General features: G+C 52.3%; 1 protein-coding gene across 1 annotated transcript in view; it reads left to right on the top strand.

Moving 5' to 3' along the window:
- The first annotated feature begins 2,620 nt into the window (after positions 1-2,620).
- The window catches only part of LOC146857157 (discoidin, CUB and LCCL domain-containing protein 1-like), a 231,141-nt gene continuing 222,525 nt past the window's right edge, over positions 2,621-11,236 (top strand). Inside the window, exon 1 of the mRNA XM_085647637.1 lies at positions 2,621-2,772. Within this exon, the coding sequence (XP_085503763.1) occupies positions 2,694-2,772 (79 nt within the window). The 5' untranslated portion in view covers positions 2,621-2,693. The remainder of the gene's footprint in view (positions 2,773-11,236) is intronic.

The raw sequence follows: 11,236 nt of genomic DNA, 5'->3' as shown, positions 1-11,236 counted from the left end.
CGTTCTTCGTGGGTTCCGCTTGCCGAGGCTTGGTGAGTCCTAGTCCAACTTCGACGCCGCCGACAGCAAGAGCCTTCGTGGGACAGCTCGCCTCCTGGTCCTGGTCGTCCTCGACATTCCCTGGTCCTCGTGGCTGCAACGACAAGCTTCACCTTCACCTGCAATCTTCACGACATCGCCTGGTTCCTTCCTGGTTCCACGTGGTCACTGGCTAGTGACCTTGACTGTCCCTTCTGCTTGCAGGTGTCCTCTCTTCTTGATCCCAGCCTTGGGATCCACCGGACACTCTTCACTGACTGCCTGTCAGCAACTTTCCTTCAGGCATCCATAGAAGTCCACGACGAAACCCGACGCAAGTTCACACCTATGCACCCGCAGCCCGTGGGCTAGGTAACTTGGGTACTTCGGTGCTCACAAGGGTATTGACTATCCTAGGGTCTAGTTTCCGAGTCTCGACTTTCTAGCTATACCAGAAGTGTCCTAAAACTGCTTATTTCTAACTGCTAGTGATTCTATTGACTTTTACGCATTACGCGTGAGTGTTTCCACTCTGCACCTGAATCCCGTGGGCCTCCCACTTCCTAACTATTGCTAGTACAGTGTAGCCCCAGCGATTCCCTAGGCCTAGGCCTATCCTATTTCCGTGACAGTGGTCCTTATACCACTTACTTAGTATATGGTTTGCGTGGCCCCTAGGGCCTAACTGTATTACTTACCTGTGTGACTTAATGTATGCATAAATAAGACTGTGTTGTACTTACCTCTAATCTCATAAAGAGTGCTGAGGGTTTGACTAGAATAAATACACTTTATTTTATATATATATCTGTTGTGGTGTCCTTTCATTTGGTATTCAAGGGATTATATATGGTATCACAGCTGGCTTCACATGCCATTCAGAGTTTAGCCTAAGACTGCTCTTGTCCATGCTACCACTAGGATAGCTGGTCTATAAGGTTGACTTTACAACCAATCACCATAAGGGTTGTTTGGACTGATATAAGGTGTACACTAGAACTAGTGACATCATACATCAGGCCAACTTCTCACATCGCCCATGAGGGTCACTTAGGGAGAAGTATTACAAAAAGTAAAGTAAGGAACAGTTTTTGGTTCCCCAAATTGGATTCCAGGGTAGAATTAAAAGTAAAGGCTTGCATTAGTTGCGCCAGAGGCGACAAGACAAAGATTTTACACAAAGTTCCACTATCCCCAGTAGAGGTACCAGAAATTCCATGGACTAAACTTGCCATGGACATAATTGGCCCAATGGATTCTTTAGGTCCACAAAAAAGGTTTATGTTTGTTCTGGTGGACTACACCTCACATTGGGTAAATGTAAAATTCACCAACAACCTCGTCACCTTCTTAAAGTCGGTGTTCTCATTTGAAGGAATCCCATCTATCCTAGTAACCGACAATGGGGTGCAATTTACATCTGATGAAATGAAGACTTTTCTGAAGAACTTTAACATCAAGCACGAAAGGACTGCACTTTACTGTCCCAAGGCAAATGGGTTAGCAGAAAGTATGAATTGTATGATTAAGGATCATATCCAACTGGCAATATCCAATGGGTTCAACTTAGATGATTCTCTGAGAGACTGTTTGTGGGCCTACCACACAGCATCCAACCTTGTAAGCGGTATCTCTCCTTTTGTGGCCTTAAGAGGGAGAGAGCCTGGCACCAAACTAAACCCTCTCTGGCTAGACAGGGGTAAAACTTTTGTCTATAACAGGGAGGAGAGTCATCTTAAAGTCCAGTGGTAAGGAAATCCACCCGGGTACAGGTGGGACAGAGTAAATTTTTCCCTCTGCAAAAAGTTAAGAACATTGGGGAAAATGTGGTGAAGTTGGAGGATGGACAAATCTGGAGTGGGGACTGATTGGCTACGTAAAATCCCCTCATTTTTGAAAATGTTCTTTGTTAAGTTATGGGTAAGGAGATGTGTTGTATTTTCCCCTCTGGTTCCTCCCCTTGGTACCTTCCGTCCACCCCTTCCCTTTATTCCCTTGTAGAATGTCCGGGAGCTCACCTTAGAATGTTGATCGGTGAGCCTCTGTGATTTGAGAGCGGATGACCTGAATAAAGTGACTCCTCTTTCTTCATATCTTGTGTCACTTTGTATACTACAATAATTACCTCAACTGCAGAGGGAGAGATTCCAGAGCTAGGCGCAAGGTAGCTAAAGGAGTTCCCTCTCATACGGACTCTCACCCTCTAAACCTTAATTAATAAGGCCTTAGACCTCTAAGGCTTATAGGATACTAGTAGTTACGCTAACACTACAATATGGAATGGAGGAGGTCATTTTACTAGGTACCTAGCTTCGGGGAGGAGACTTGAAGCTTTGTTTATGAATCAAAAGACAGACGCGAGAGTCAGTGTCCAAGATCCGCTTCCTACAGAAGAAGTCTGGCTAAACATCAATGGGCGTGGCTTGCGTCGGGTGGGCGTGCCCCATTTGTGGGCGGGGCTTAACTGTGCTGGGTTTGGCATACTTTTGCTTGACTTCCGTCTGGTGTGGGCGTGTCTGTGGGATTTAGAATGTTGTGAGTCTGGGCGTGACACTTTGGTTATAACAGCGTGCAGACGGTTTGGAGGGGTGGGTGTGTCTCCAGCTGTGGCCGCGCCCACGCCGCTCTAGTCTCGGTCCGCCGCTCTTCCTCGGTGCCCAGACTGCGGGAGCTCGATGACGGGACGGACGATGGTCGGGGTCCCCGCGCTTCTCCTCGTCGTGACGTTGCTGAGCTCAGGCCAAGGGCAGGAAGGTGAGCGGAGGGACGGGAGGAAGGTCCCGGAGAACGCAGGGTGGCGGGATAAGAAGAGTGAGAGTGGTCACAGAGAGCACAGTTCCACGGAGGAGTTGGCCTCAGTTTAGACACAGAGAGGGAGTACGGGGCTCAGATTGGCCGCGAGGATGCAGAGGGTACAGGGGTACGAAGAAGCATCAGTGGCCCACAAATAGAAAGGAAAGACCAGACAAGGGCCGCCGAAAGGGGGAAACTGGCATTCTACGACCACCTAAAAAATGCAAGTTGCGTATAGTGTAAGTAGGCGCCAAGTCAGAAGGTAGGGTGCAAACAGGGGGCGGGCAGGCGGCATGGACAGGGACATGAAAATTAAAGGGTGAACCAAGGGCAAAGAGGTTGTGGGCAAGGGGTAGAGTGGTCCAGGGCGCACTGGGAACGCGTAGAGTACTGCCTGGGACTGAGATGACAGGAGCAGCGGGATAAGGCATAGACCTAATGCATGGACTATAGTGCCTATATAGGCAACACTCCCCACCCTTTGCAAGGTTAGTATGCACAAGGGAATAAATAAATAAACAACACAATTCTTTGTTGGGAAAAGATTGCTGCAGGTTTATTTTATACAAAAGTATGCAACTTGGTGGGTTAACTTACGGGCGATTCATGGGCAGGCAACGGTGACTGACATACGCTGCCCTTCCCACCTGAAGAGCCAAATGGCACCGTGGCCAATCCAATCGGTGCTACCAGTTATGAGGGGATTCCCCCCCCTCGAATACCATGAACCACTGGTCCACCAGTTTACTTATGCCCTTTTTAGGGCGGAGCGTTGCAAGGCAAACCCCCGGTTGCTCAGGCTTCCAACCGCCCGAAGGACTTGCGGGGTGCCGATGATTCTTTCTCCAGGGTTCTGCCGTAAAGACTCCTGGGGTTTGGCACAGGCACCCCTATTTTTTTCTGAAGAGGTACCCTTCCACCTCCGGATCGCCCTGTAACTCCGCCTGCAACACAAACAAAAACATTAAATAGTCCTACCTAACCGTGCTCTCCAGCCAACACGCTGGGTATGCGGTAGGGCGGGAGACGGCATGTCCAGCAGCAAAGAGGGCGCCTAAAATGCGGGGGCAGGTATAAATACCTTCCCCCAACCCTCTGTGCGCCGGAAATGATGCAACCCGTGCTTCGGGCTGTGGAACTCCTCCCCAGGGTCCCACGACTAGAGGGGGTGTTGGTATGCCTAAGTGGCATTAAAGTGGCCGCCCTTTAAGGTGGCTCACTGCGTGAGCCGCAGGCAGCCGCATAGTGCCTATATAGGCAACACTACCCACCCTTTGCAAGGTTAGTATGCACAATGGAATAAATAAATATACAACACAATTCTTTGTTGGGAAAAGATTGCTGCAGGTTTATTCCATACATAAGTATGCAACATGGTCGGTTAACTTACGGGCGATCCAAGGGCAAGCAGCAGTGACTGACCTAAGCTGCCCTACCTGCCTGAAGAGCCAAATTGCACCGTGGGGAATCCAATCGGTGCTACCAGTTATGAGGGGATTTCCCCCTCGAATACCGTGAACCACTGGTCCACCACTTTACTCACGCCCTTTTTAGGGCGGAGCGTTGCAAGGCAAGCCCCCGGTTGCTCAGGCTCCCAACTGCCCGAAGGACTAGTGGGGTGCCGACGATTCTTTCTCCAGGGTTCTGTCGTAAAGACTCCGTGGGTTTGGCACGGGCACCCCTATTGTGCTCCTGAAGAGGTACCCTTCTGTACCCTTCCACCTCCGGATCGCCCTGTAACTCCGCTAAAGCTTGGGATGTGGCCACCGTTGCCTCCAGAGCCCCCACCAAGGTCTGCTTGTTTCCTTCAATTGCAACCTGCTGTTTACAACGTCTCGCACTAATGTCCAATAAGAACAGATCCATGCCCACCTTTGACAGGTGCACCCCGTCCTCTTCTTAGTTGGTCTACCAGGTGGACCTCCCCACCTAACGAGGCAGAAGTGGACCTAATCTCAAAGTGGTGGGTCCTGAGGCCCCCTAAGGGGACTCCAAAGATCTGCTACATCTCATGTCCTTCTTGCCTGCACCACCCATTTGTCTGACTGTGATCAACAGATGCTGTGTCGCCATGCTGGTGACCCCACCCAGCATATATGGCCCATCGCCCGCTTTTGTTGCTGGAATCCCAGGTGCCGCAAAAGACGTCAATCGTTTGGATAGTGAAGACACAGAAATTTACTTTCTTCAGTAACATCCTTTTTACATATCAATTTAAGCCCAATGCATTTCGGGCATTACCCTTCATCAGGGGACTTATTCTGCAAACATAGAATTGACAGAGGCTCAGTACATCTCATTTCCACGGAAACCAGTGTATTATAACATTTGTTTCTGTATTCGACTTCTGTGCAAATAACAAACCGTGAAATCAACTGTATACTTGGAATAACGATGTGCGTGTCATAAAGACGTCTAGACGATCAAGAATTCTGTGTGAAAGTATGAGACGGTGAACGAATGAAAACTGCTTTGTGAGCAAACGCGAGTGCAAGGGATTGTTACGTGACTGATCAGAAAGGCAAGAATTTAAACTGTTTTTAAATGGCGAAAGTGAACGAGTAAAAGCAAGTACGTTACGTTCGAACGCAAGTGCAAATACTTAAGAATGGCTAGTGCTGGCGGGTTCATTCAATTCGTATGAATTTATCGAACATTCCACAGTAGAGTGTGACTGGGAGACGCCCCCCCCCCCCCCCCCCGGGGATAGCGCATGTTCTCATAGTCATTTTATCCTCACACTCAGGAGGATTTACCCACCAGCACCAACGAAATTAACGATTTTATTTAAACGGTCTACCATTAAGTTTGCAAAATCTTTACCAAGGAGTGCGACGGTCCAATTCACATTTGGAGCAATCTAACACGCACCATTCCCATATTCCTCCTACAAGTATACAGTAACTTTTCGACACAGTACAACCAGGAAGCCGAGTGTAATATGGCACCCCAAAGGCTCTGGCCACAACGCACCTCCAACATCACTGACGGCATCCCCACAGGGGCCATGGACGACCTTCACTCAGAGGCCTCAACTCTGAAGTGCTTAGAAGCTGGCAAACCGCAGGGGGAGGGGGGAGAGTCAAACTACCACCAGATCGGGGCACAGCAGCTCAGAACAACTGAAGCTGCCACCAAGACACGGCGAGATCATGCTGGTCGGTGAGGTCTGTATGTATCATATAATCATAAGACTGTCCCAGCATAACGACAACGGAACCCCGTTGAGGGCAGACTCGCCGCCAACCTCGCCAATGGGATTTGGGACCCGACGCGACACCTCAAGGCGGCGGGTCCAGCGCTAAATATGCAAGGCCCTTACTCACTGGAAACATGAAGGTAATGTCGCCCAAACCATTTGTGGCAGAAATACCGCCTCTGACGCACTACTACCAATGCCGGCCCCAGCAGTCAATCTGGAGCTCGAGGTACGGCCATGCAATCGGGCAACAACTCGGGTGCGCTAAACCTTAATGCTTCATAACTGCCCAGCGTGCCCCTGGCAGCGTCCGAACGCCTTCCTCACACACACATACATACACACACACACACCCCGACACGCCTAAGTTGTGGTAAGAAGAGAGACAGCCCTCCATCTGTTTGCCTGCAATCAGAGGCGCAGCTATTGCACTGGGAAACACAATCACCGCCCGGGAGGGATGGGGCGGCCCAGACTCACTGGAGAATCACGACGCATCGGAGCCCGGTGCTCGGGAGCAATACGATGACGGCGTGTCCAGCAGCAAAGAGGGCACCCAAAAGGCGGGGGCAGGTATAAATACCTTCTCCAACCCTCTACGCACCAGAAATGATGCGGCCCAAGCGTCGGGATGTGGGACTCCTCCCCAGGGTCCCAAAACTAGAGGCGGTGTTGGTATGCCTTGTTAGGGTGGTTTTAGGGTGCACTACACCACCTTAATTTCAGCAGGTGTGCTCTATCTAAAATAAGGAAATACAGGAATTGAATCAGGAGTGGCACAATTTATTTGAAGAAACAATTTCAAACAATAAATCTCAAGATACAATTTTTTATTCAATAATAAAGCTACACAGTCTTAGCAAAGACACATTTTGAAATGCAGGGCAAAAATATGCAGTCTAATAAGGCTTAAAATTACAGCAATGCAGGAGAGCGAGAGGATTTTAAAATATACAAAGCATTTGCAACTTTATACAAGAATTCTAAATGAAACACCGGTTAACCGGGGAACACACAAGCAGGTCGTGACCCAAGAGTTTCACAGTGCAAGGTGGTCCGTCGAATGAAATGTGGGCAGCTCTTTTATATTATTTTAACAAGGAACTGCTAACCACAAGTCTTGATCATGACTCATGTTTCACCGTCAATCCTAACGAAATTGAACATTTATCGACAATGATGTGTGTCACTACTTGGAATCCTTTATGAAAAAGCAGAAGATTACAAAAGGTTAGGGGTCATTTTCTCACGCCATGTTGCTTGTCTTGGTTACTTGAAGCTAGCAGAAAAGTAATAATATAAAAAAATTGAAATATTGCATCTGGCCCCCACCCAAATCTTACCAGCTTGTGTTCCTCTTAATGAGAGATGTTCCCTGTTCTTTGGTATTGCTATAGCTCAGTGATTGCGAGAAGAGAATTGCACATCGAGGACAACGTGGGAGTGGGGTTCGGTGACTTGTGTACCAAAAAGACAGTGAGCTGGTGCTCGTGTCCTTTGCAGGGAGATGCCTTTGTGAGTTTAACAGGGCGTCATAGGGCCTACCCTGTTAAGCAAATGTTGAAGACCGCATGGTCAATTTAACAAATTTCTATATGCTAGCTGGAGGGGCCATATGAGGGTCTCATGCTTCAGGTATGGGGCAGGAATGGCCTAAGGAATTTATATGGTAAAACGGGACCCTGCTTCAGCCTAAGTGGCACTAAGGTGGCCGCCCGCATGAAAGGTTTAGTTAGGACTGCGTAGTACGCAGTGAGTACCCACAGACAGGAGCGCAGAGAGGGCACTGAAGGGAGGCAGGGGCAGGGGGGTGGATAGGAACAGGCAGAAGGCTCAGAGGGAGTGGGGGAAAGGGGCATGGAAGTGACGGAGAACATCAATCAATCAATCAATCAGTGGTTTGTAAAGCTCGCTACTCACCTGTGAGGGTCTCAAGGTGCTGGGGGGAGGTGGGAGGGCAGCTCCAGATCAGTCGAATAGCCAGGTCTTGAGGTACTTCCTGAATGTGTGCAGGGTCGAGGAAAAACTGATGTTCATAGGGAGCTTGTTCCAGGTCTTGGCTGCGATGTAGGAGAAGGCTCTCCCGCCTGTTCTGTTTCTGCGGATGCGGGGGACCTCTGCCAGGACGAGGTCGGCGGAGCGGAGGTTCCTCTTGGGTACGTAGAAGGATATTCTCTCTTTGAAGTATTTGGGTCCGATGTTGTAGAGGGGTTTGTAGGCTTGGGTGAGGAGTTTGAAGGTGTCCCTCTTCTCGATGGGGAGCCAGTGAATGTCTCGTAGGTGATGGGTCAAGTGTTCGTGACGCGGTGTCCCGAGGATGAGTCTGGCTGCTGAGTTCTGGATGGTTTGGAGTTTGTGTAGAAGGGTTCTGTTGATCCCGGCGTAGAGTGCGTTACCATAGTCCAGTCTGTTGGTTATGAGCACGTGAGTGACGGTCCTTCTGCAGTCGGGGGGGATCCAATTGAAGGTCTTGCGGAGGATGCGCAGGCAGTTGAAACTGGTGGAGGCAACGGCGTTGATCTGGCGGTTCATGGAGAGGGAGGAGTCGAGGATGATGCCAAGGTTTTGTGTGTGGTCTGTAGGGGTGGGATCCCGAGGGCGGCGGGCCACCAGGTGTTGTCCAAGGCGGAGGTGCATGGTCCGAGGATGAGGACTTCGGTCTTTTCTGAGTTGAGTTTCAAACAGCTGTCCTTCATCCAGGCTGCCACATTCTTCATTCCTTCCTGGAAACAGAGTCTGGTGTTTTCGGGATTTTTCGTGAGCGAGAGGATGAGCAGGGTGTCGTCGGCGTAGGATACAATGCTGAGCCCATGCTGTCTGACGATGGTGGCGAGGGGTGCTATGTAGATTTTGAAGAGCGTGGGGCTGAGCGATGATCCTTGAGGTACTCTGCAGTTGATATCGGTGGGTTCGGAGAGGAAGGGAGGGAGTCTGATACTCTGGTTCGGCTGGAGAGAAAGGATTGGATCCAGTCGAGGGCGGCTCCTTGTATCCCTGCGTCATGAAGTCTGTCTGCGAGCGTGCGGTGTGAAACTGTGTTGAAGGCTGCGGAGAGGTCTAGAAGGATGAGGGCCACAGTGTGTCCCTGGTCGAGTAGCATGCGGATGTCGTCCATGGCGGTGATGAGGGCGGTCTCGGGGCTGTGGTTGTGGCGGAATCCAGACTGGGAGGCCTGCAGGATGGAGTTCTCTTCGATGAAGGTGGTCAGTTGGCCATTTACGAGTCTCTCAGTGACTTTGGCCGTGAAGGGAAGGAGAGAGAAGGGCCGGTAAATGTTCAGGTCTGTAGGGTCTTCCGTTGGTTTCTTGAGGAGGGGTTTAACCTCTGCCTGGTTCCAGTCATCTGGGAAGATGTCGGACAAGAAGGAGGCGTTGATGGTCCGTCCTAGTTCGGGTGAGATGGCGGTGGCGGCCCTGTAAAATATGTGCGGTGGGCTGGGGTCCGTGGGGATCCTGAGTGGGTTTTCTTCATGGTCGCGGTGATGTGTTCGACGGTGGCTGGGTTCCAGGTCATGATGGATGGCTTATCGGAGTCATGGGGGGGGGGGGTGTCCGGCGTTTGCTCGCTGAAGTTGTCGTAGGGGACCTTGATTTTCAGGTGGAAATAGGTGCTGGGCTTGTCCCAGAGTTCCTGGGAAGGTGTGATGTCTGTGGCTTTGCTGTATGACGTTGAACAGTTCCTTGGCGTTGATCGTGTTGGTCTGGATCTTGTCTCTTATGAAGGTCCGTTTGGTGTCTCTTATGCTCTGGTGGTATTCCTTCAGGGCGCTCCTGTGTTTGTTCCGTGGTTTTCTGGTTTCTCCAGGTTTTCTCTAGGCGTCTGCTGGAGCGTCTGGCTTCTTGTAGTTCTGAGGTGAACCAAGCGGCCTTCAGAGGGCGTTGTTTGGCGGGGTGCAAGCTTATCGGCGCAGCGAGAGATCCAGCGGTGAAATTCTATGGCTGCGGAGTTGGTGTCGGTAGTGGTGCTGGGGGGGTCTTGGAGGAGGGTGGTGATGAGGTGTTCCTCTGTGACCTTGCTCCAGTTTCTTCGTGGCCGGCGCGGGGTGGGCTTGGGTGTTGAGGTGGTGCTGAAGGTGAAGTGGACGCAGAGGTGGTCCGTCCAGGGGTGCTGGGTGGTGTGACTGAAGCGGATGTTTGTCCCTCCTGTGAAGATTGGGTCGAGGGTGTGTCCGGCTTTGTGAGTGGGCGTGTTGACCAGCTGCTTCAGACCGAGGTTGTTAAGGAGAGTGGTGGAGTCAGGGTCGTCGCTGTTGTTGAGGTGGAAGTTCAGGTCCCCGAGTAATATGTAGTCAGTGGAGGTGATGGCGTGGGGTGCGACGAGCTCGGTGATGGTAGTTGCGGAGTGGGTGCCTGGTCCCGGCGTTCTGTAGATAAGGGTGCCACGTAGGGTGGTCCTGGGGCTAGTCTGGATCTGGAAGTGGATGTGTTGGAGTGGCGGGTCGCTCGCGCTGTATGTGGAGAGTCGGAGGGGGGTCTTGTGTGCGATGGCGAGTCCTCTTCCTGGGCGGTGGAGGCGGTACTTCGTCTGGATCTTGGCCGTGGCGATGTGGGGGCCGGAGGTGGCTATGGCCCAGGTTTCCGTGAAGATGACGTCGGACGAGGGGGCGTGGCCAATCTGCAGGCTGAGATGGCCGCGCGGCGTTGAAGCTCCGCTGCCAGCCCAGCACTAACCTCTCTGTTCCCGACGCCCTGATGCGGGCGCTGGCTGTCCGACCCCGGCGTTGAATCCCCGGGGGCCCCGGAGTGCTCCGATACGCAAGTCTGGCCCTGCCGGCGCCCGGGATGACCAGTAGACGACGACGAGGGCTTCTGGCCTGGAGGCCCAAGATGGCGGCTTGAGTCAGCGGCCGGGATCGGGAGTTCGGAGGTGGCGGCTGGCTGGAGGACAGGTACCCGGGGGGGGACTGGGGGGGGGGGGTGTTGAGCGCCGGGGTTCGGGCCGGTGGGGGCCCGCCCTACTACGCGTGTCGCTGCGGGCCGGGGTCCGGCTGAGCGCTGGGGTCTGTGCTCGGCGCCACGGTCGTGCCCTTTCCCTGGTTGCCCTCCCGGGGGCCCCGGGCATCTCTTGTCGGGGGGCCTTGGGGGGAGCGGCGGGGTGGCTTGTTGGTGGCGCGGGTGGGTTGGGGTGGGCCCCGCGCCGGGCCGGGTGCTCGGCTTCTCTCCGCCCCTTGCCTCGGGCCCTCGCCTGTTTGATCCTGCTCTCGGTGACCGGTGAGGCCTGCCCTCC

The sequence above is a fragment of the Triturus cristatus genome, chromosome 3_2 (assembly GCF_964204655.1).
Source record: "Triturus cristatus chromosome 3_2, aTriCri1.1, whole genome shotgun sequence".
NCBI classification, from domain to species: Eukaryota; Metazoa; Chordata; class Amphibia; order Caudata; family Salamandridae; genus Triturus; species Triturus cristatus.
Note: the sequence above shows the minus strand (reverse complement) of the source record. Positions and strands in the feature narration are given on the sequence as shown.